General features: G+C 37.4%; 2 protein-coding genes across 2 annotated transcripts; one reads left to right on the forward strand and one right to left on the reverse strand.

The window, feature by feature from the left end:
• Window positions 1-10,005: 10,005 nt before the first annotated feature.
• Window positions 10,006-13,989, reverse strand: LOC134804885 (peroxiredoxin-6). Its single transcript, XM_063778193.1, has 5 exons — window positions 13,696-13,989; window positions 13,096-13,271; window positions 12,546-12,747; window positions 11,934-12,006; window positions 10,006-10,261 (listed from the first exon to the last, which is right to left on the reverse strand). Exons 1-5 carry the CDS (start codon window positions 13,776-13,778, stop codon window positions 10,127-10,129), a joined length of 669 nt encoding a protein of 222 aa, XP_063634263.1. The 5' UTR covers window positions 13,779-13,989; the 3' UTR covers window positions 10,006-10,126.
• A 2,593-nt stretch (window positions 13,990-16,582) lies between these two features.
• On the forward strand, window positions 16,583-24,527 carry LOC134804892 (cdc42 homolog). Its single transcript, XM_063778205.1, has 6 exons — window positions 16,583-16,728; window positions 17,753-18,005; window positions 18,713-18,822; window positions 19,041-19,238; window positions 19,371-22,517; window positions 23,594-24,527. The coding sequence occupies exons 2-5, from the start codon at window positions 17,828-17,830 to the stop codon at window positions 19,458-19,460; spliced, it is 576 nt and encodes a 191-aa protein (XP_063634275.1). The 5' UTR covers window positions 16,583-16,728; window positions 17,753-17,827; the 3' UTR covers window positions 19,461-22,517; window positions 23,594-24,527.
• The last annotated feature ends 1,648 nt before the right edge of the window (window positions 24,528-26,175 follow it).

Consider the following 26,175-nt stretch of genomic DNA (forward strand, 5'->3'; position numbering starts at 1 on the left):
ATGCCCAACAATGGGCCTTTGTGTATTTTGGTAACGTTGGCTAGTCAAGGATATCATCCGATGGCCCAATGATGACAAATATCGCATTTACCAACATTGGCTGTGGCACTGATACCCAACAATGGGCCTTTGTTTATTTTGGTAACGTTGGCTAATCGACGATATCATCCGATGGCCCAATGATGACAAATAACGCATTTACCAACATTGGCTGTGGCACTGATACCCAACAATGGGCCTTTGTTTATTTTGGTACCGTTGGCTAAACAACGATAATATTCGTTGGCCCAATGATGACATATATCGCATTTACCAACATTGGCAGTGGCAGTGATGCCCAACAATGGGCCTTTGTGTATTTTGCTACCGTTCGCTAAACAACGATAACATTCGTTGGCCCAATGGTGACGAATACCGCATTTACCAACATTGGCTGTGGCACGGATGCCCAACAATGGGCATTTGTGTATTTTGGTAACGTTGGCTAGTCAATGATATCATCCGATGTCCCAATGACGACAAATATCACATTTACCAACATTGGCTGTAGCATTGATGCCCAACAACGGGCCTTTGTTTATTTTGGTAACGTTGGCTAATCAACGATATCATCCGATGGCCCAATGACGACAAATATCGCATTTACCAACATTGACTGTAGCATTGATGCCCAACAATGGGCCTTTGTGTATTTTGGTAACGTTGGCTAATCAACGATATCATCCAATGGCCCAATGATGACAAATATCGCATTTACCAACATTGACTGTGGCACTGATGCCCAACAATGGGCCTTTGTTTATTTTGGTAACGTTGGCTAATCAACGATATCATACGATGGCCCAATGACGACAAATATCGCATTTACCAACATTGGCTGTAGCATTGAGGCCCAACAATGGGCCTTTGTATATTTTGCTACCGTTCGCTAAACAACGATAACATTCGTTGGCCCAATGGTGACGAATACCGCATTTACCAACATTGGCTGTGGCACGGATGCCCAACAATGGGCCTTTATGTATTTTGGTAACGTTGGCTAGTCAAAGATATCATCCGATGGCCCAATGATGACAAATATCGTATTTACCAACATTGGCTGTGGCACTGACGCCTAACAATGGGCCTTTGTGTATTTTGGTACCGGTGGCTAAACAACGATAACATTCGTTGGCCCAGTGAGCACAAATATCGCATTTACCAACATTGGCTGTGGTACTGATGCCCAACAATACCAGTTGAGTTTGCTTGTGGCGTCACTAGATGGCGTTACTGTCTCCAAACATCGAAGTTATAGTTATTTTCTCGATTATTCCGGATATAATCATAATATTTTTTAAAAGTAACTTATAAATCTAATAGCTATAACTATAAAATTTATACATAAATTTAAAAAATTGTATTTTACCAACATTTTCTCAATTTAAATCTCAAAAAACATAAATCTCGCTTACGAAGTTTCGAAGTGCGGTTAGTATATATACAAATTAGAGTGTATAGTAAGTGTACTTGCTTCGGCAGTACATATACTAAAATTGGAACGATACAGAGAAGATTAACAACAACTGCTGCCTAGCCTAGGGCCTTCATGTGGATACAACCAATGCCTACCGTAGTGTAATTGTAATATTTATCAGCAAAGGCCCAACGTCGTATTACACAACCACTTACTTAACGTAGGGTAACTGTAGGACTCGTAAACAAAAGCCCATTACATAATTAGACTGTAGGCACACTATAAATTACACAACTATTTACCTACGGTAGTATTGTAAGAATCCTACACAAGGCCCAACGTTAAAGTTACAATGTTGGCCCTTTGTGGGACAAGCTGTGTTGGGCCTTCAACCTGGTGCACGACTACCTACCGACCTACCTGACTTGCCGTTGGGTAATTGTTGAATTTGCAAACAGAAGCACAACGAAAAAATTGCCCTTTTTTATTTTTTTGCAGTTGGCCCTACAGCAAGCCATACGGCCAAATCTAACAATTAACCAACCATCAAACAAATGTGTATAGGCCCAACCACGGCCCAACCAAAACCACCACCGTTGAATAATTGTATGATTTATTTAAATAGGCCCAACGAAAAAATTACTCTAATGGCCCTCTGTTGGGAATCTTCGGGAGGGCCTTTGTCGAGGGCCCTCCAGCAAATCGTACGGCCAAATGTAACAATTAACCAACCATCAAACAAATGTGTATAGGCCCAACCACGGCCCAACCAAAACCACCACCGTTGAATAATTGTATGATTTATTTAAATAGGCCCAACGAAAAAATTACTCTAATGGCCCTCTGTTGGGAATCTTCGGGAGGGCCTTTGTCGAGGGCCCTCCAGCAAATCGTACGGCCAAATGTAACAATTAACCAACCATCAAACAAATGTGTATAGGCCCAACCACGGCCCAACCAAAACCACCACCGTTGAATAATTGTATGATTTATTTAAATAGGCCCAACGAAAAAATTACTCTTATGGCCCTCTGTTGGGAATCTTCGGGAGGGCCTTTGTCGAGGGCCCTCCAGCAAATCGTACGGCCAAATATAACGGTTGCCCAACTAATACGTAAACAAAGGCCCAACAAAATCCCTACAAGAAAATGCTATTAGGGAGATGACCTAGAAACTTGAAATTTGGCATCAAGGTAGACTATTAGGTGTATATAGAGGGAAAAAATCTGAAAATTGAAAAAATATTTATAATTCAATGGAAAAAATTATATAAGTATGTACTAACAAATTATGTTTCTTATTCTAACCATGGACAGTATGGCGTCTTTTGTTTTAAAACAGACCGAAATTAATGAAACGGATTCAGGCACCAACTCGACACACCAAAATTGTGAGAGTCAGGATGGCGGGTGTACCCAAATAAAAATAAACAAAAAGCATACCATATTTTAGTACCTAATTTGTACTATTTGGTACCTCCTTTAAAAAAATTAGTACCTCACGGTATTTAAAGTTATTACCAAAAAACATTACACCCGCCATTCTGACAGTCAGAATGGCGGGTGTATTTTATTACGCAATGATCCCGCGATTATTGATAAATTCTATAAAAGCCAAATTTTAGTACCTTTTTAGTACTTTCATATTCAATTATAAATTGAGCCATTTTATTTGTGGTTTCCGAGTTTTACTCATTTTACACTTTACATTGCTATTACAATTTTGCAGGCGCTTTAATTTTTTACCGTATCGATTTAGTTTTTAAGAAAAAACGCTACGCTACAACTATTGTTATTACGTTAGGATTTAGTACTTTTACGTTTAATTTGTTACCTTTTCACGATTAATCTGTTCAGTTCAATTAACTATGAAAATTAAGTCTTACAAATGGTCAGGCGCCATGTCAAAGAATTCTTCCTATGAAAAAATTCCGCGTACCGTGTACCTATACCTACTCTTAAGTATATGGTGAATTGGTGATTAATCAAATAAAACCCGCAAATTATGTCTGTTTGTCGGTATATTAGTGTGATGAATATACTTCTTTGTAGGATCCCGTTGATTTTGCTAAGAATACATACGATTGAAATACATACCTTTTACAAGCAATATAATTTCATTTAACTATTACATGATGTTTTTCTATCGACTTGGTACAGTTTTTCTTCTGAAAGGGTCGCTGTGTCTGAGTATGAATATGGCACGGAAAGCGACCCCACAGGGAATATTACGCAAAACTCTGCGTAGGGTGCGTCACTAGCACCATCACAGGGCCTACCGCGAAACACGAACATCAAAAGTTCGGTTTCTGCTTCTCTATCACTCTTGCATATTCGATCGATAGAGAGGCAGATAACGAAGTTTCGATTTTCGCGTTTCGCGGTTAAGCCACTTGTACACAAACTGCCTTGATGTATCAATGTCTAGCCTAGTTCGGACTACATTAGTCGAGTGGCGAGTGGTGAGTATTACGTGTCTGAACACCAACAATTTAGTCGAGTAGATTAGTCAGTAAATTAATCGAGTGGATCCATTTTGTTCTATTTTTTCTGCCGAGTGAGCCTCCCCGTGGCCTCACCCCACCACTCTTACTAGGCATTTCCGTCATAGTTTTTAGGGTTCCGTAAAACGGGACCCTATTACTAAGACTCCGCTGTCCGGCCGTCCGTCCGTCCGTCCGTCTGTCACCAGGCTGTATCTCATGAACCGTGATAGCTAGGCAGTTGAAATTTTCACAGATGATGTATTTCTGTTGCCGCTATAGCAACAAATACTAAAAAGTACGGAACCCTCGGTGGGCGAGTCCGACTCGCACTTGTCCGGTTTTTTTATAAGTTCACTTTGGCCGGTCATAACTATGATGATATTTACTTTTTAATAAACCTTATCACTGTATTAGATTAAGCATTTATTTAACTATATACAGGTACGTCAGGTACTCATATTAAACTCCTAGTACTGCTGGTTATTTAAATATGATTTTTTAGGGTTCCGTACCCAAAGGGTAAAACGGGACCCTATTACTAAGACTCCGCTGTCCGCCCGTCCGTCTGTCACCAGGCTGTATCTCACGAACCGTGATAGCTAGATAGTTGAAATTTTCACAGATGATGTATTTCTGTTGCCGCTATAACAACAAATACTAAAAACAGAATAAAATAAAGATTTAAATGGGGCTCCCATATATACAACAAACGTGATTTTTGTCCAAAGTTAAGTAACGTCGGGAGTGGTCAGTACTTGGATGGGTGACCGTTTTTTTTTCGTTTTTTTTTGCATTATGGTACGGAACTCTTCGTGCGCGAGTCCGACTCGCACTTGCCCGGTTTTTTTTCTTGTATAGCGACGTATTACAAACATGTAGGTACGTCAAGTGAACATAAATACCACTATACCCTTAATCGAAACTAAACCTTAGTGAACTCAATTTAAGGTTAAATTTAGATTTTATTCTCAAATATATTTTTGGGGCAAATCCGTCCTATTTTTAAATTGAACATTTAAAAAAAGTTTAAAAATAATATCTATTTTATAATTTTAAATAATACAGCACAGGTTGGTCTACGAAATCTACCACGAATTTATATGAGAAATTTGACAATTCAGTAAAAATCTCGCATCACCGCAATCAAATAAAAAAAGTTTGGCAATATATGAAATAGGGAAATTCCGGTACATGACGATTTTTCTCGTTTCTTAATTGACGGATTTGTCCACTCGATAATTTTGTAAACACAAATTTTAACCATCCATAGTTTCCCATGCACCAAGAGATTATCATGTAAAATGGATAAAAAGACCGATAAACATGCATATCGAACAATAATAAACATACTAAGGGCTGATTTAGACTGCGCGCGAACTCGCATGCGATTTTAGTTACATTGCGGACTGTTGGTTACGTCCAATACAACCGACCGATCAAAAACCGCAGTGTAATGAAACTCGCATGCGAGTTCTCGCATCGTCTAAATAAGCCATTATTAAGGCCTAACTTACATCGTCTCATCCCAGTTTCACATAACCGAGCAGCACACTTAGCTCGATATCAAGTACGGAGCGCACCTGAACTTTAATAGCGTTTTTTTTTCATTTACTGGCGACTGAGCGCTGTTTCTGACTACTGTTGTGATCTGTTTTTGACTACTGTTATTAAATATGCTCTCTGCTTTATCGATCAAGTCAGCAAGTGCATACTGTTGTTAGAATAGCCGCAAATGTTGTTGGACGAATTTACTCCTCTGACGGATTTGGCCACACTGACCTTAATAGTTTTTGTTTTACACATTTTTCCTTCAAAAGTATTTTTTTTTTCACTGTGAAAAAGAAATGTTTTGTAATGTTCAATTCGAGCGCTTTCAAATGATATCCCACTCGACCTAGTAACTAGACTTGTAATTTTTGCCCCCTCTTTATATTGGGCGTTTTCCATAATTATTAAAAATTCATAAATAAATAATCATTGCAAATTTCAAATCGATAGCTTCAGTAGTTCTCGAGATAGCGATATTTAGCGATGTGACTGACGGACGGACAGACGGACAGAGTCGCACCATGAGGGTTCCTTTTGTACCTTTTTGGTACGGAACCCTAAAAAGGACATCAACGGGATCCCACAAAGAAGTCATATACCGACAAACAGACATAATTTGCGGGTTTTATTTCATTAATCACCATAATATACTTAAGAGTAGGTATTAGGTACAGTCGCCATCAAACATATCGGAGCAGCCAAGGCGCTCACAAATATCTAAACACGCCTCTATTGTCAAGGCGTTAGAGTGCGTGTTCAGATATTGTGAACACGTCGGCCGCTCCGATATATCTGATGGCGACTGTACACAATTACAAGCACAATGAAGAGCAGAATTTTTTCATAGGAAGAATTCTTTGACATGGCGCCTGGCCATTTGTAAGACTTAATTTTCATAGTTAATTGAACTGAACAGATTAATCGTGAAAAGGTAACAAATTAAACGTAAAAGTACTAAATCCTAACGTAATAACAATAGTTGTAGCGTAGCGTTTTTTCTTAAAAACTAAATCGATACGGTGAAAAATTAAAGCGCCTGCAAAATCGTAACAGCAATGTAAAGTGTAAAATGAGTAAAACTCGGAAACCACAAATAAAATGGCTCAATTTATAATTGAATATGAAAGTACTAAAAAGGTACTAAAATTTGTCTTTTATAGAATTTATCAATAATCGCGGGATCATTGCGTAATAAAATACACCCGCCATTCTGACTGTCAGAATGGCGGGTGTAATGTTTTTTGGTAATAATTTTAAATACCGTGAGGTACTAATTTTTTTAAAGGAGGTACCAAATAGTACAAATTAGGTACTAAAATATGGTATGCTTTTTCTTTATTTTTATTTGGGTACACCCGCCATCCTGACTCTCACCCAAAATTTTGTTCTAACCGGTCACACCGCAAAAACCAAATTATTTGTTTCAATTCGTCACAAGTAAATTTAGTTACAATATTTGGGAGACCGAGCTTTGCTCGGAAAACGTACAGAAACTCAAAAATGCGCGTTTTCCCAAAGATCAGACCTAGCTAGATAGATTTTTCGCCCCCGAAAACCCCCATATAGCAAATTTCATCGAAATCGTTAGAGCCGTTTCCGAGTTCCCCGAAATATATACAGGTGATCAATCCAAATGGGTCAGCATGGAGTAGACATGTGCGCCGCGCCGCCGCGCCGCCGCCGCCGACGATTTTTCCACGCCGCCGCCGCCGATAAATTTGACCGGCGTATAATCGGCGTGGGAAATTTTGATACCTAACATATCTTATTGCCTTTTGCGTAGTGAGTAGATAGTATCAGACATATAATTTGAAGATCCTTATGCTTTTTCGCTTATTATTTGCCAGTGAACCAAATTAGCATCATTTTTGTCGTTGCGGTGTTAGCTGTGATAACGATTTAGCGTTAATTTAAACAAGTTCTAGTTTCTGGATCACAGGTTATTATTTGATATTTTATCGCACAGCTTTTTTTGTAGAACGCATTTTATTTTAGTCTCTTGATTGTCAATTTAATCAGTGAACAGTGAATATCCTAGGACATAAAAATGCTATTTTCTTCTTAGAATCTCCAGCCAGCATTCACTACGATTATAATTGCGTATTTTATGATAACTCGTGTGATGCTGGTGACACGCATAAGGGTCATCATATGATAAATATGGTTTGATTTATTTATTATATAATATACAATTTCATTTAATTTTAAAACAATCAACACGCAATCAATTCTTAGTCATTTTATCGTGATTATCGGCTTCTTTACTTAACAATATATATTTCAATCAAAATTATAAAAGTCAGGTTAAGCAATTTCACTTATAGGAAGTTAAATTACCAAGGGTCATCACTAAGCTACCAGTAAAGAAAACAAAGTAGACCTTAATATTCCATAAAACTCTTTTATGAAATACAATGTATTATCTCATAAAAAGTTTTTCAAGCGATTTTACGTTAGATGGCTCGTCTATCAAATCTTTGGGTAGTCGCTCGCAGTATGTAGGTCTGAAGACACGCGGGTTTTCACCTGCAAGTGCCATGCGACACGGGACACTTCAAAGACATTCTGTTGAGCGAATCAACCTGGCGTTTACTTTCGAAAATGATGACATCTTTATTCTAAGGTTAGTAAGAAATGGTTGCGAAATGCCAAGTGACGTGATGGGATATAATTTTCGACAATAATTTAGAAAACACTCATATTATGTTTTGGATAGCCTAGTAAATACTCAGAAAGCTTTAATGTAGAGTTTCTACAGCCACATTCTCATGCAATATCAAATATTATGCCACGCCGATTTCACGCCGATCACGCCGCCGCCGCCGATCAAAAAATCATCGGACGCCGCCGCCGATGATTTTGCCATCGGCGCACATCTCTAGCATGGAGTAGTCAGAAACTATGAGAGATAGCGAAATTTGGTCTTAGGAACCATGGCGTCGATTTTAGATTTAATAATAATAGCATTCAATTTTTTTTAATCTCTCATACATAACCGGGAATCGAACCAGGGGGGCGATTTTTGAGTTTCGACCGCTCGATTTTGTGCATTTCGTTCAATAATATCTCCACTAGGTACTAGGCATTTAAATTCTACTAATAGAATTGAAAACGAGTGGTCAATACCACTCGATTCCAAATTTCTATCGCTCGTATTGCAAAAATTAGCATTTCGCCGTTTTCCACCGATTTTCGAGTGACAAAATCGAGTTATCGAATTTCAAAAATCGCCCCCCTGGTCGAAGTATCTGTAAATACCTAACATGGTATAAATTCTGCAAGTTTTTTCGTTGTTATATAGTTGAAAGTTATTAAGTGTTCCATTTTCAAATTTATAATTGGCACGCCCGCTAAACGAATGCGTTCTAAGTTTAAATAAACGCAATTTGTAATGCAATATCGATGCATAAGATATGCATAAGTGCTCTATCCAGATAAATGATTCATAATGATGACCGATTCATATTAATGACATTTTGCAAATTATTTAAATTGTAGGCATTTCAGCGGGTTATTCCCACTAGTTACCACCAAGTTCTTACCAGTAAAAGGTGGGAAAAAAATTCCCACTAGTTACCACCAACTCGGCTTGGTGGTCGGCGGGGTGCTTGGATTTTTTATTCCCAGTAGTTACCACTGGTAAAAGGTGGGTTTTTTTTTCCCAGTAGTTACCACCAAAATATTGTTAGAACTCAATACTAATAAAAACAGTATAAATAATATAGTATAAATGTAGCGTGCTGTAATAAATAATTATGTGTCAGTTAGTGATTCAGTAAACTGCTTTAAAAGTGATAAAAAATATTAAAACAGTTTTACCGACATAAGTGTAAAAACTAAAAACTCATTCTAGTTAAGTAGAAAATAGAAATTAACTTTTTTTCGAATTATATTTATCTTATTAACTGTAAATTGAATTACATATTTACAAACGAACAAACAAATTAGTCAAAAACAGACAGAACTGATTTCGTATTATTATTTACAGCTACTTCATTTCGTTCTATTATAACAAGACGCAGAGCTGGAATATGTACCTACCTAGGTATTCATAATTTGTATCCCACGTTTTACCAGTGGTAACTACTGGGAATAAAAATGGCAAGTAATGTAGAAAACTTATAAAAAAGATCTAATATAATATAATTGATCTAAAGTTAAACTAGAGTTTTCACCTAATTTTCATTTTCTTATAGACTGCTAATACACGGTGGCCAAAAAATAACTGCATTCCCGTTGCCAGGGAGGTTTTGGGATTATCCTGAGCAACTTTTACTATAGGACCAACCCCGAAATCGAGAAAAAAAATATTTTCTCTCCCATAGATAATGGACCAGCCAAAATGTATGAAACACCCAATTTTTTTTCGCGATTTCATTTCGGGGTTGGTCCGTGTTCCGTCCGTCCGTGGAATTCAGTTATTTTAAAAGTCAACCTGTATATTGCACACAACCGTCATATTCTGGAATGGGAATGTTATTACCCGCACTGTATAATAAATAATAAAAAAGTCAATATATTCCGTTTTATTATAAAAATTCATTTAAAATTTAACAGTAGTTTTAAACAATTTATGTCCACAAAGTACAACATACGAAAAAATAGTCAGCCATAAGGCGAGGTGCACTAGCAAAGGGCTACATCTTCGGGCAGGGCGTCTTGCGTATATAGTTCTTGCCGGAAGGCATGTCAACCACGGTTACTCCGTTAGGAAACACCTCACTCACCTTCTCCTCTGGAACAGTTGGAAGCACCATGCAGTCATCACCCATCTGAAGAAAGTCATTCATTTTAGTTGAATTTTTATGTATTCCTGGGTTCATAAGTCCAGGCAAAATGACACAAAATATAATTATGGATTCATAACCATACATAACATTCTCGTTGACATCATAATGACACATCATGCGTCACTAGGTCAATCACATGGCCTACTTTATGGTTCGGTTTCTGCCTCTCTATCACTCTTGCTTATTCGATCGATAGAGAGGCAGATAAAGAAATTTCGATTTTCGCATTTTGCGGTAGGCCACCTGTAAACAAACCGCCTTGGTGCATCAATGTCATAGTGAAAACTTGTCAAGAAGCTGTTTAAGGCCTAGTATGTATAAGTTACTCTATGGCTTACTAAACAAATTAGTGCTGCACTATTGGTAAATTATTTCGATTACTACTAGAGAAGGTACTACAGATTTCATAGGTCCACCCGCCAACCTGACGTTAGCGGGCGCAGCGTGGTTCTTTATCGTCTGTCACTATGATAAGCGATAAAAATGAGACCGTGCTACCACCGCAGGTTGGCAGGTGGACTTTAGTTTGAGCATAGCTCGTTTAGGGACGAGACATCTGATTTCTATTAAAGGTTTATAGAAGTACACTGAAGGTACACTATAACTACATACTTGGAGTGCGGTATAATCCAAGATTTAACAGGTCCACCCGCCATCCTGGCGTCAGAATGGCGGGTGGACCTTTTTCGTTAAATATCTCGTTTCCAGAAGAAGTACACTGATTTCTATTCATAGTTTACGCAAGTACACTGAAAGTACACTATAACTACATACTTGGAGTGCGGTATAATCCAAGATTTAACAGGTCCACGCGCCATCCTGGCGTCAGAATGGCGGGTGGACCTTTTTCGTTAAATATCTCGTTTCCAGAAGAAGTACACTGATTTCTATTCATAGTTTACGCAAGTACACTGAAAGTACACTATAACTACATACTTGGAGTGCGGTATAATCCAAGATTTAACAGGTCCACCCGCCATCCTGGCGTCAGAATGGCGGTTGGACCTTTTTCGTTAAATATCTCGTTTCCAGAAGAAGTACACTGATTTCTATTCATAGTTTACGCAAGTACACTGAAAGTACACTATAACTACATACTTGGAGTGCGGTATAATCCAAGATTTAACAGGTCCACCCGCCATCCTGACGTCAGAATGGCGGGTGGACCTTTTTCGTTAAATATCTCGTTTCCGGAAGAAGTACACTGATTTCTATTCATAGTTTACGCAAGTACACTGAAAGTACACTATAACTACATACTTGGAGTGCGGTATAATCCAAGATTTAACAGGTCACCCGCCATCCTGACGTCAGAATGGCGGGTGGAGCTTTTTCGTTAAATATCTCGTTTCCGGAAGAAGTACACTGATTTCTATTCATAGTTTACGCAAGTACACTGAAAGTACACTATAACTACATACTTGGAGTGCGGTATAATCCAAGATTTAACAGGTCCACCCGCCATCCTGACGTCAGAATGGCGGGTGGACCTTTTTCGTTAAATATCTCGTTTCCGGGAGAAGTACACTGAATTCTATTAAAAGTACACTAAAGTACACCGATGGTACAATATGTTTATAAGTATTTCGTTCAAATTCGCTGAGGTCCACCCGCCATCCTGACGCTCACCATCATTGGCAGACTAAGTACTCACCTTCCAATCCACAGGAGTAGCTACTTTGGCATTGTCAGTCAATTGTAAGGAGTCCAGGACACGCAGAATCTCACTGCAATAAATAAAACCTCACTTAATAACCCTTTTTATTATTATTACAATGCTTTAGACTCAGAGGAACAATGAATCACATTCGTTATACAAATTGAACAATTGCTTCGTCTATGGACATATAAAACAAGACTGACAGTGTCTATAATAATATGAAATCGCGCTCCTATAATATTAAATTCAGCGCCATATATTGACAGGAAGCTGAATTATTTTAACTAAGTGTTAAACAAATGGGTGTAAAAACCATCTACAAAATACTTCTGTTGAATAGAAGGTACTGTGGAACCCGAACCTGATAGCAGAGCCCTAACAAGATCAGTAGGGTTAGTGACATCATCAGGCAATAAGCTCAATATTGGAGGACCATGATGTTTTCTTTTTTGTATAATTTGTGTGAGTCAATTGGTCTTCGCTCGCCGGAGAGCACAGCTTCTTTTATACCATTTTTTTGTGAACCAATTTATTAATTTTGATATAAATGAGTTTAGTAGTTTGTATGTACTCATTTATTTGAAATATTATTAAGTAAACACTTACTCAAAGTTCCTGCCTGTGGTAGCAGGATACAGGATAGAGAGCCGGAACTTCTTGTTAGGGTCCACAATGAAGACAGCACGTGCAGTCAAGGGTATGCCTGCTGCATCCAGCTCATCCTTATCTACCATACCTAACTGCATAGCTATCTTTCGGTCTAGGTCCTCAATTATAGGATAAGGGAACTTCTCATCCTCACTGCAACCTGAAATATTCATTTCCCATATTATTGGCAAATAATTTCATGAAGGACGGGCGAATACTTAATCCCACCTTAAAATATTTTGAAATATTGATCCTAGCAAAAAAGAGTACTGAATCTATTTTGTAGAATATTTTATGTAGATTACATAATGTAATAGAACATTTTTGCTACGGGCCACCATTTAAGAGTTATTTACGAAAAACTATAATAAGAAACCTTAAAACCCCCCGAGGTAGATAACGTAATTTCGATTTTTCGTGTTGCAGTAGGCCTCTGTAAACCATTGCATTTATGCTTCTGCATTGATGCATAAATGTCAATAATGTAATAACAATATTCTACATGTACCTGCATAGAATTTAATATCCTTGCACCATTCATAGTGTGATGCAATGGAGTCGCAAGACAATCCAATAACTTTGACATTCCGACGCGTGAACTCAGGATATAATTTAATTACTCGAGCAAGTTCAGTAGTACACACTGGTGTGAAATCAGATGGATGTGAGAACAATATCCCCCATCTGTAAACAAATTAACAGTCACTAAAGTTACCTAAAATCCAGAGGTACAAGCTGTTCCCCCGGGATGTCCCTCCATTCCCTCCGTCCCCCGAGGGGGGCACTCCGGCGTCAAACCGAGGAGATGATAGAGGATTTTCTCTAAACAAATTGACAGTCACTAAAATTACCTAAAATCCAGAGGTACAAGCTGTTCCCCCGGGATGTCCCTCCATTCCCTGTCCCCCGGGGGGGGGCATCCCGGCGTCAAACCGAGGAGATGATAGAGGATTTTCTCTAAACTCCTAAATTATAATAAAAAAAGTACAAGCTGTCAAGCAGGCAAGGTGCCCAAAATAACCTGAGCACTATTCTAAAACTAAGGTATAAGAGTCTACTTAGCTACCTGCTGATGGCTGTAAATACTATGTTTAAATAAAATACTTACGAATCTCCTAGCCAACCGTGAAAACTAATTTCTCCTTCTGTAGTTTTGGCTGTAAAATTAGGAAAAATATCCCCTAAAAACATTTTGATGAACCGGCTTAGGCTTTAACACGAAAAGAGTTGGTATGGCTATAATGTTTTCGTTTATATCTTCACGAGCACCTATTATTTATTTAAGGGACAAACAAAAAAAGTGTGACATGTAAGACCTTGAAGTGTATTTAACAATGCCGTTCACATGCACGTTATTCATTTGTTTAAATTGAATGGAATGCAGAGCATATTCAAAGTTATTATTCTTCTGTAGTTTCCTTCAATGTCATGTCAGTATGACGCAGGCCAACTTATTGCCAGCATTTTTATCTTCAATGAAAGCACTAACAGACGGGCGTACAGGATCGCGACTTTAGTCCGGTCCAAAAGCCCCCTCCAGACTATGCGCGTGAATCGCGGGCGAAGCCGCGAACGCAAGTGTTTAGTCGATTTTCGCAGACAGCGAAATCGACTCCACACTCGCGTTCGCGGCTTCGCCCGCGATTCACGCGCATAGTCAGTAGGGCTACCGCCAATACCGAAAATCGTCAATTGCGGGCATTTTTCTCTGTCACTCTGATTACGCCTTCATTGGAGTAAAAGAGTAAGATCCCCGCAATTTGCGAATTTCGGTTTTCGCGGTAGCCCCTCTGGAGCTGGAGGGGGCTATAGAGTTACAATAATATAGAGATGAAATGGGGGAGTGGCCAAATGACTGAACGATATGCACTTTCAGTAGTAGCAGAGAAAGCGGTATTATTGCTTGTCCTTGTCACAGTCTCACTTTTTGTTTGTTCCCCACCATAAATTTAGTATGGTTTATGGTGGGCAACAAATAACCCGACCGAATTATGTAGATTGTTTTTGGTATATTGTCAAGAATGTTAAAACGTGTTTTTAATATTGTCGCATTGCGTATGTTTTGTCCCTCACGGAGGCACGCGTATACCACTTCTATAGGATGCTACATTCTATGGTCCGGTCACAATCAAGTCCCCAACGTTGTCTGTTCACTTTGACGGCGCAGCAACTAGTATCACTTCTCTCTCCTCGCTCTTTTAAAAATGCCATTTGTCAAAAAAGGACAACCATACTGTTGACAAGATCAACTTCAAATCAAAGTGTTGCCTTTTTTGGTGCATCCAGGCTGTGTATGTTGCGTAAAAACGTGTATATGTGCTCTTTTAGGGATGTGAAAAGACGATTTTAATCATGTTATATATCGATAAACGCTACACAGCGGAACGAAATAGCTATTAATTGAAGCTTCAATATATTCGTTAACCATAAACATAATTGAAATGCTAATGGATAATGAATATATTAGAATATAATAAAACAATTCAATTATTGCGGAACACATATTTTAGTAGGTATTTATAGATAGTCAAGCAGATCTTGTCAGTAGAAAAAGGCGCGAAATTTAAATTTTCTATGAGTCGACATCCCTTCGCGCCTACATTTTTCAAATTTTCCGCCTTTTTCTACTGACAAGATCTGCTTGACCAACTATATGTATTTTAATTAAACGGCGTGACGATAAATTTTGATCTAAAGCCCCCTCCAGACTATCCGCGTGAATCGCGGGCGAAGCCACGAACGCGAGTGTGGAGTCGATTTCGCTGTCTGCGAAAATCGACTCCACACTCACGTTCGCGGCTTCGCCTGCGATTCACGCGCATAGTCTGGTGGGGGCTTGATAACCACAATAAAGAATAAAAGCGTTTTTGTTCATTTTAGATATCGTTAAACCTTTGAAGTAAAATTAAAATTGCAAGAAATGTCGATAGTTTATCGATATGACTTTATCGACATGGCTACAGCAAGGTGGAGTGACATTGTTAATCGTACACTAAACAAAAGTGGTTACAGTGACAGCTCGCGTAGACGTAATCTTTAAGTATATTATATCTGTGGTCACAATATATCTTTCTCGCTCTCACTCATAGTTGCGTCCTCTACTCTTTGTTACACACGATCAGTAAGAGCGAGAAAGCGATATCTCTTTCTCGCTCTTACTTATCGGTGCGTCGCACAATGACATTGGTGCGGTGCGATAGTGTGTTACCACTTTTACACCCTCGCGGGCACACGAACGTCTTCAGCAGCGGAGTTGAAACAGTCGCCGTGGTCGAAAAATCGGCCGGGAGAGGAGAGTATATACACCCAGAGGAGCTACCGCGAACACCGAAATTCGCAAATTGCGGGGATCTTTCTCTTTTACTCCAATGTGGCGTAATAAGACTGACAGAGAAAAATGCCCGCAATTTGCGAACTTCGATTTTCGCGGTTATAGCCCTGTAGGGCTACCGCCAATACCGAAAATCGTCAATTGCGGGCATTTTTCTCTGTCACTCTAATTACGCCTTCATTGGAGTAAAAGAGTAAGATCCCCGCAATTTGCGAATTTCGGTTTTCGCGGTAGCCCCTCTGGCCGCAGACCAACCGCAGACGATCGGAATTTTCATTTTGTACGGTGGGGACGGGACGTCGCTCTACAAACGCATATAGCTGTCTCGCTTGCATCTATCATTCCGTAAAATTTTACAACGCGCCTTTTATAAAGCGTAGTTGGATTTTCGACTTTAAGCGTTGGTCGTTAAATCTAATTTAGCGTGCGGACGGATTCAAGCGCTTTTTTACGCGCGTTGAAAAAGCGCTCGTTAGTGGCAGATATAGTCTGTCAAGCCATTTCCGTCAGTATAAAAAGCGGCAAATTTAATAAACGTAGGCGCGAAGGGTTATCATTCATGCCTTTTTCTACTGACGAAGTTGTTTGACAGACTATATTAATGTCTTTTACCGACCACAGACACGATAATAGACATAGCATAAAGTGTACATACGGTACAGGGTACAGCACTATTTCCGATTGATTAAATTAAATCAATGGCGTCACCGTGAACGTTATAACCCATAACGCGCTTTTTTGCAGTTAACTTCTATATTTACTGCGATTTAAAGTTAATATTTGGTGTATATATTGTTTCTACACTGCAAGGTAAGTGAATATATCTTCTATTTCAACAGCTTATCAACTGCTGCAACTGATGCTTGATGTTCGCTCTGACTCGACTTCTCATTTCACACAAAATGGACGTCAAATAGCATTTTATCGTGATTATGTAAAAATGATCCTTAAGCTACGTTATTTACAATTTACTTGCGATATATTTGACTGTATTACTAGATATGTAAGAGGTTTCTTATTCATATAATGTTTTCCATCACCAAAAATACCAACGACAGTAGGAAATGTGATGAGACATGACACGGTTGAATATATTAATTATTTCAGCTTTTAGGCTTGGTTTTAAATGTTTATATTTTGCTATTATTTAGGATGAACTTTATTATTTTTCTTCTGGAACAAGCTAACCTGGCACTAGCTGTTTATTTTCATGCATGACATAAATAGGTGTCATTGTCCTCTTTCACCCTGCCAGAGAAATGTTTTCTATACGTAGTTAGTTGTATGAGTAACATTAAAAAAATATTCTCCTTAAACCTATTCTGAAGACATATTATGCAGCTTTGCTTGAACAAAGTGATTGAAACAAATGTGTATTGTGCACCAAGTGAATGGGTCATTGTTATCAGTGGGGTGTTATTAATGGTAGGGTAGGCTGTTTACATATCATTAATTTCTGTACTATTTATCTCCACTATTGGCTCAAGCGAATGTGTTGCTTTGCTTTGTAAATAAAAATAACCCTCTCCTAAAACTCCCTGTTATAAGTTAAAAATTTAATTTATTTTACTATTTGCTCTAAAACTCCCTGTTATAAGTTAAAAATTTAATTTATTTTACTATTTGCTCTATGCTAGTTGTAATGTAAAGGTACATAGGTACTTGTTTTCATCTGTATGTTTGTATTTACATTGTGTTTGAAGTACAAGAAGAAAAGTTGGTAATTTAATAGACCAATAGTTGAGAATGGATCCTTTTCACTAAACTTCACTGAAGTATGTTCAATTATCAGCAAGTATGTACAAAACTAATCTCTGAAATGTTTCAATTCCAGATAATATTGCTGCCGAGGTTGATATGATCAAGAAATTATTGTATAGACTAATACATTAGCGAGTGTTTCACCAAGATGCAGACTATCAAGTGTGTGGTTGTAGGAGATGGTGCTGTGGGCAAGACATGCCTACTCATCAGCTACACTACCAACAAGTTTCCCTCGGAGTATGTGCCCACTGTTTTTGATAACTATGCCGTAACTGTCATGATTGGTGGGGAGCCTTACACTCTAGGGCTCTTTGATACTGCAGGTTAGTATATTGTAGGCATACATTAATAACAGTACTTACAGTATATCAAGTGTATGTATGTAGACCAAGTCACTAAAGTTGACTTAAATTAACCTTTCATAGGCTAATTTAAATACACTTACTTGGTATTGATATGGTACAAGGCTTATGAAAAGCTAAACTGAATAGATATGGTATCTTTAATATGTTAACGCTTATTAACACCATGTAGCATATGCACTTTAATAGTCCTTGTTATACCAGCTTTGGTAAATCAGTGACTCAGTTTTTGAACGGTTTTTATCTTTGTAGTGAAGCTGACAGTAGACAGATTTGTTTGGATACTGTATAATTTTCTGTTCTGTGTAGTGAAACTAGCTTCCCTACTTTTCTTACAATAGAATCTTATTATTGGCATGTAAATGTAAAAATACATTTATTGCAAATATGTGTTGTTTAGGCTTATCATTATCAATCATAGATAGGAAAAACTACTTAGTTGTTGGACAGCCATTTTGCAATTTCCCGTTTTATACCAACACAATAAATATCAAAACAGGCATATAGTTATACTATTAACAGCAAAAGAAATATTTACATCATACTAAGAGAAAATTAAACACTGCTAATTACGGCCCTGTCTGACTATCATTTCTGATGCCAAAAAAAACTGTTGGCTCTAAACAAATTTGTTAGACATCAATAGATCAATATATGTTAAATTACAGGACAGGAAGATTATGACAGGCTACGACCACTGAGTTATCCTCAGACAGATGTTTTCCTGGTATGCTTCAGTGTGGTGAGCCCGAGTTCATTTGAAAATGTTAAGGAAAAGGTTTGTGTCTATTTTATATACCGTCGGGTGACAAGTAAAAGTCACTAACTAACACCATTGAAATTATTGGACAATAAACCGTGTTACAAGTGTAATAAAGTGCATTGTTACTTTAATTTTTTGATAGTACTTAGTGACTTTTGCTTGTCACCCGACGATACTATAGTTTTATAGTCCTATATCTACATATATTAATAACGGCTTCTATCTAATTTCAGTGGGTACCAGAAATAACACACCATCAGCAAAAAACACCTTTCCTATTGGTGGGGACACAGATTGATCTTAGGGATGACCCTGTTACTATGGAAAAACTTGCTAAGATAAAACAAAAGCCAGTCTCATTAGAACAAGGAGAAAAATTGGCCAAGGAACTGAAAGCTGTTAAATATGTAGAATGCTCTGCACTTACACAGGTTAGCAACTAGCCATTATTGATTATTTATGATTTTCCTTTAACATATTTTAGTAGAAAATAGTTAATACATAATTTTTAATTAGGTACCAATTTTATAGGATTTAGCTAAAACATATTAATGATGTTACAGAAAGGGCTGAAGAATGTGTTTGATGAGGCTATACTGGCAGCACTGGAGCCTCCAGAACCAGTGAAGAGAAAGAAGTGTGTGCTACTGTAATAAGCGGCGACTGCGGGGCTGCGGTGCTGCGGCGCCGCGGCGCGACCGGCGCCGTCGCCACCTCATGCACGTATAAAACTAACACTGTAATATTCAACTTATTTTTATAAACTTATAATTATTGAATATATGCCATAAACTAAAAATAATGAATATTACAATACAACTTGGGTTTTATGCTAAGACGTATGTTATTCAGGCCTTTACAGTTTTCCATTTATTATTATTTTTTATTTTTAACATTTGTAAAGACTTTGTACCCAGTATGTCTTGTATACAAATTAAAATTATTTATAAATATTACAAAGTCTGAAATAGGTATTACTTGTTACTAATGCTAATTAATATTTGGAAGAAAGGGACTTTGTAATGAAATATCATAATATAAAATGTAATTGCCTTTGCAGTGTTTGCTAAAATTAAAAGCAATTTCATGCACAATTTGCTATGCACAGTATAATACTATGCATTTCTTATGTTTTAATAATGACTTTACTAAAAGTAAACTAATAAGTTATAAAAAATAATCATTTACGCCTGTCTTTTGTGACAGCCGTCTATATTTGTGTGTTATTTATCTTATTAAAATGTGTTCTTAGTTTGTCTTTTAAAATAAAGCTTTCTTTCCATTATTAATAAAGCTATTCCAGTCAAATGTATTATGTGCCAGACTAAATAACTAATCCTGTTATAAACTCCTGGAGATTACTTATACCCTAATGGTATTTATCCTGAACTACAAACAATAAAATATGCTTTATAAAATAATAGTTTATATTATCATAATAGGTCATGTAATGTTTTCACTGAAGCTTGGGCCCGTATAACTTGAATAAGTGTAAAAACGCATTCTCTTTGGTTGTTTGTTCCAATGGACAATGAAAATGATTACATACCATAAATTCCTGTGGATTATATATAAATAATAATACCAGAATGGTATGGTATAAAATGTATCGATTATAAATTTAGTAGTATTGGTTATTAATAACAATGCAATGCGAATTTGACTGAATTAAATGTATTCATTCCAAGTATTTTTTTTACATATAAAAATCATTTTCTGTCTAAATATAATGGGGAAGAACTGGACGTAGACACGGTAATATTCAGTACGAGGTATTCAGTTTATGTTAAATTACCAGTTTATTTCTAAGTATGTTTTTATATTATAACAATTCAAGTGTACGGACTGGATAGAGATAGAAAGCCGTAATAGGTTTGAGCTGTGACTACACAAACAGTAAGAACTAAAGTAAGGCAATATAAAAATGGCCTCATAACTATCACATGGATCCTCATGGAATGGAGTTCATAAAAGTTTCAATTCCATTCCATGCAACTTCTGGGGGGTATCCTTCTTTAGCGTTGATTTTAGCGTTACATTGTTACTTTAACCAGATAAAATTACCTACGTCGTCTATTTATATTTTATTACTAATCTATAAATTAGACTCGAAGTATCGTTCGATCGATGAAGTTAGTTTAATCGTTTTCATTCGATTGAGCTAATTTTTCTACACACATTGCATTTTACATGAAAGTGTTGAGCAGGCCTGGTAATGATGCATTAATGCGCCTGCAGGAAGTACTCACAATTGCTTTACGCATAGATTGTGAGTCAAGTGCAATTTGCTCGTGATCTTCCTGCAGGCGCACAAGTTATTGTGTATTTTCATCGCCTGGCACTACTTTTCCCCCAAATAAAACGCCTGGCATAGTTATATTTGAATTAAATACATAATTAGCTATTATGTCACACCAAACACAGAGCTCTATAAATTGCACACCTTTAATTGATTTTACAACCACTTTGTGGCCCATCCACTCCCACACCCACCGCTAGACAGGTGCCAGGCGCCCGGATTAATTAATAATGATAGTATGGTATACTAACTAGAGGGATTTCGTTACTCTATAAATTGCATACCTATTTCCGTGGCTAGCTCTCCCTCTATAAGGTCTTTGGAAGTCTGCCTAAAACAAGCAATCTAGTTGAGGCGCGATATGCCTATATTCCCTTTATGAACCTAAAAAATTGCACTTGTCAAAATAATGGAATCATTGTTAGAAACTTATTTATACTCCAATCTTAGTGCCTGTTGGAAATCAGCGATGATGACTGACTCTGTCGAAAATAAACATCAATCATTGAAAATAACTTCAAATTAAAGTAGTAAAGCAATAATAACATGAAGATTTTACACCGTTCCAAACAGTAGCTTTGCTAGCATCGCGATAGTACGTAAGTGATCGAATGTTTTGTACCTAATCTCGTCTGTAGATAGACGGCGATGACCGAAGCCATGTTAACCTAAGCCTAAGTCTGGTTGTGAGGTGGCTGGCGACGGTTGCGCAATCGACGTCCTGATACCCAGGGCTCTCGTTCGCTCCAACTGCACTTAGGTGCCCACGTCAAACTGCATGCGTCTTCACCAACAATTAGCTATCAAACTGTTTTGTAAGTTATGTTAAGTGTCTTCATCAACAATTAGCAATCAAACTATTGTAGTTATATCAAGTATGTATAAGATTGCTCAAACTCTGCTAACTCTGCACCGACTTTGAAGTGAGGAAGTGCTACTAAAAATGCTATACATTCTAACAATTCGATGTGTATGGTGGTACTTCCACACTCTGTCACTTGCCAAGGCGGTGCAAAGTTAGATTAGACTGACACTAGACAACTTTGACAATAAGTTTGATGTAGTGTGTACACAGTGGAAAGTTGTTTGTTTTAGTCATCGAGCCTATAATTAACATTGCCTACTTGGCAAACCTATTTTACAACAAACAGCTGTCTAATATTTATTTTCAATCCTGATAATGGTGGCAATTATTACAAATAAGATAAAAGAGAATCACTGTTTTGTATTGTAAGTTAGGAAAAATGGCGCTTGGTAGGCAATGTTGAACAATTATACAATACTGCGCGGCAATATACAAACAATATACGATTTGATGTGTCAGTCTTGGGATACGATTACATTCGGAAGTAGTTATTTTATGAACAAGACAATAATTACTATCTGTTAATCCCCAGTTGAAAGTATAGGGGTCATTCTTTGATTTGGTGTAAATCGGCGGGTCCACGGTAAAAAAATAAAAAATCCATATTTTGGGTATTTGTTTGACCATAATCAAGTTTAGGATGCAAGGAAGTCGAAAAACGTTTTGGTCCCTTTCTGTGAAACTTATCTGCGAAGATATGGACCTCGCAATTTTAAAGTGTCATGGTGATGACTTTGTATGGCGATAATACATGGTAATGACAAATTATCATTTTCACCATATAAATAATTATCTATTTTTCTCACTTTAAGTGAAATATTATAGTATATGAATAAAATACAACAAAGAAAAAATAACTCTCCTTCGGCAAATTTTGTTAAAAGAGACCATAAACAATAAAAAAAGCGTTTCTTGTTCTTACCGTGGAAGAATAGTCATTACCGTGGTCGAAAAATACCGTGGTTCCGTGGTAAAGACTACCATGGTAATGATAAAAACTATCATTTTGTCTCATAACCCTAAACATAGTTAATGTTCCAGAACATTCTTCAAATTACATCATAACTATTCCAATAAGTTATCATATCAAATAGGATTCGTATTAAAATGATTTCCACTTACCAAGAAATAAGACACATTTTTTGGACGAAACCACGGTAATCGAGTTATTATTTAAAAATAAAATATATACGGGCACAAATGTTGAAGTTTGTTCCCACTGTCGATTAATAGGCGACGAAAGGCGCGCGGTGGCAGTGGCAGGATCTCAGCACAGCCTGCTATTAAACAGCTATATGATGTGCAAGTAGCATCCACGGAAATGACGGTACCGCGAGGCCGGAAAAGGTCGATGCTGCCATGTAGTTCTGTACGACACAATTTAATTTGTGCAATCAATAATTAATGTACTAACTAATATAGTTGGTAGTGACATTTTGACCCTTTGGAGCCTTAAGTAACATAGATCTTCTTAAGATATCGTGAAATGGAAAACGGCCTGAACTACTATTTTTTTATTTACTACTTATAAGTATAAGACACGGTAAAGATCCAACTTCGTTTAGTACCGAAAAACGCGGGCGATAAAATGCATTTACACCAAATCAAAGAATGACCCATAGCTCTTTATGATTTCCATATTTGTATTGGATTCGTACAACAGACAACAGTTAGCGTATTCAATTGTGTATACTTGTTAATAACAAGTACCAATCTTGTGCAGTAAGGGATGACTAAAGTTGTTAATAAGAGTCAATATAAGCGTTTTAATTTAATGACTCGAGTTCACAATTTCAATACCGCTCGTGACACACAATGTTTTGCATCACACTTGTGAAGAAAAAAACAAAATTAAGTGTTACGGTAAAACTCGCTTATTTTAAATAAATATTTGACCTTCTTGGTTCGTAAGACATAATATATACTTATTACAGTTATCAAATGTAAAAGAGGATAACAATAATAAAAAAATCCTAGGGTAAATGGCCTATAAGTAATGGTCTAAACCTGCGTGTTATACCGATATACCCACCACGCTGTATAAGCAAGTGTGATTAAAATACGTTACCTATCTGTAACACAATGCCTAGTTTAAATTAAACTAGTGAATAGTGGCGAATCGGTGTATTATGGCGTCGACTGTGCATTAGCAATAAATCGCGTTTTTATAACTTTTGTATAACTTAAGTTTAGATCTAAACGCAAACCGTTAAACACATGACTGAGATGGTGCAATATAAAAGTAGTTTTTGTAATAATTTCCGACCAACGGGGCTGTAATCTTACAGGGTAGATCTAGATACCCTAGGCATCAAAACATCGTACTACTCGCCGAGGTCTCGTGTCGAGTTCGGTATTGGATTGGTTCTGTATCATTTCCTTGATTATCATTATTACATACAATACCAAGACAGGTTTACTGAAGTATTATTTTTGCATTCATCTTACGTGGGTTTTTTGACATATATCACTTTATTATATTGGATATATTATATTTTCTTGTGTCCGCAAGGTAGTGTTAGGTGTATATTGAATTAAATATATAAGTTAAAAACATCACGTGTTTTATTTTGCTTTGCATTACCTAATCCCCAAGCAGAGATGGGCATTTCGTAATTGATTCCTGATTCCACGATTACTCGAAATTACTTTGTAATCTGATTACCGATTCCCTGATTACTTTGTAATCTACAATACCGAATTACTAAGTACAATTCCATTTGAGGAATCAGGAATCAGTTTTTCTAATATTACAATTACTAGTAATTGGAATCAATTTCGATTCCTCCATACAGGAATGCATTACTTGATTCCTTTCAGATTACATTTCGTACTTCTACTATCAAAAGTACATTTCGATAGTAGATATGTATAGATGTTGTTGATGTTGGCTTACTAGATATAGATGCACCTTATTTGAATCAGGTGAGCAGATTTCGAAAATGATGACAGTTTTGGAATCCAACATGTCTGCCGTGCACTTTGACATAAAAGTCGTCATGGGTGTCGTTTTATAGGTTTTAGGGAGTGCAGAATTCGAAAATGATGACCATTTTGGAATCCAAAATGTCTGCCGTGCACTTTGACATAAAAGTCGTCATGGGTGTCGTTTTATAGGTTTCAGGGAGTGCAGAATTCGAAAATGATGACAGTTTTGGAATCCAAAATGTCTGCCGTGCACTTTGACATAAAAGTCGTCATGGGTGTCGTTTTATAGGTTTCAGGGAGTGCAGAATTCGAAAATGATGACAGTTTTGGAATCCAACATGTCTGCCGTGCACTTTGACTTAAAAGTCGTCATGGGTGTCGTTTTATAGGTTTCAGGGAGTGCAGGATTCGAAAATGATGACAGTTTTCAAATCCAACATGTCTGCCGTGCACTTTGACATAAAAGTGATCATGGGTGTCGTTTTATAGGTTTCAGGGAGCGCCGGTTTCGAAAATGATGACAGTTTTGGAATCCAACATGTCTGCCGTGCACTTTGACATAAAATTCGTCATGGGTATCGTTTTATAGGTTTCAGGGAGCGCAGAATTCGAAAATGATGACAGTTTTGGCATCCAACATGTCTGCCGTGCAATTTGACTTAAAAGTCGTCATGGGTGTCGTTTTATAGGTTTCAGGGAGTGCAGAATTCGAAAATGATGACAGTTTTGGAATCCAACATGTCTGCCGTGCACTTTGACATAAAAGTCGTCATGGGTGTCGTTTTATAGGTTTCAGGGAGTGCAGAATTCGAAAATGATGACAGTTTTGGAATCCAACATGTCTGTCGTGCACTTTGACATAAAAGTCGTCATGGGTGTCGTTTTATAGGTTTCAGGGAGTGCAGAATTCGAAACTGATGACCATTTTGGAATCCAAAATGTCTGCCGTGCACTTTGACATAAAAGTCGTCATGGGTGTCGTTTTATAGGTTTCAGGGAGTGCAGAATTCGAAAATGATGACATTTTTGGAATCCAAAATGTCTGCCGTGCACTTTGACATAAAAGTCGTCATGGGTGTCGTTTTATAGGTTTCAGGGAGTGCAGAATTCGAAAATGATGACAGTTTTGGAATCCAACATGTATGCCGTGCACTTTGACTTAAAAGTCGTCATGGGTGTCGTTTTATAGGTTTCAGGGAGTGCAGAATTCGAAAATGATGACAGTTTTCAAATCCAACATGTCTGCCGTGCACTTTGACATAAAAGTCATCATGGG

Source organism: Cydia splendana, chromosome Z, assembly GCF_910591565.1.
Source record: "Cydia splendana chromosome Z, ilCydSple1.2, whole genome shotgun sequence".
NCBI classification, from domain to species: Eukaryota; Metazoa; Arthropoda; class Insecta; order Lepidoptera; family Tortricidae; genus Cydia; species Cydia splendana.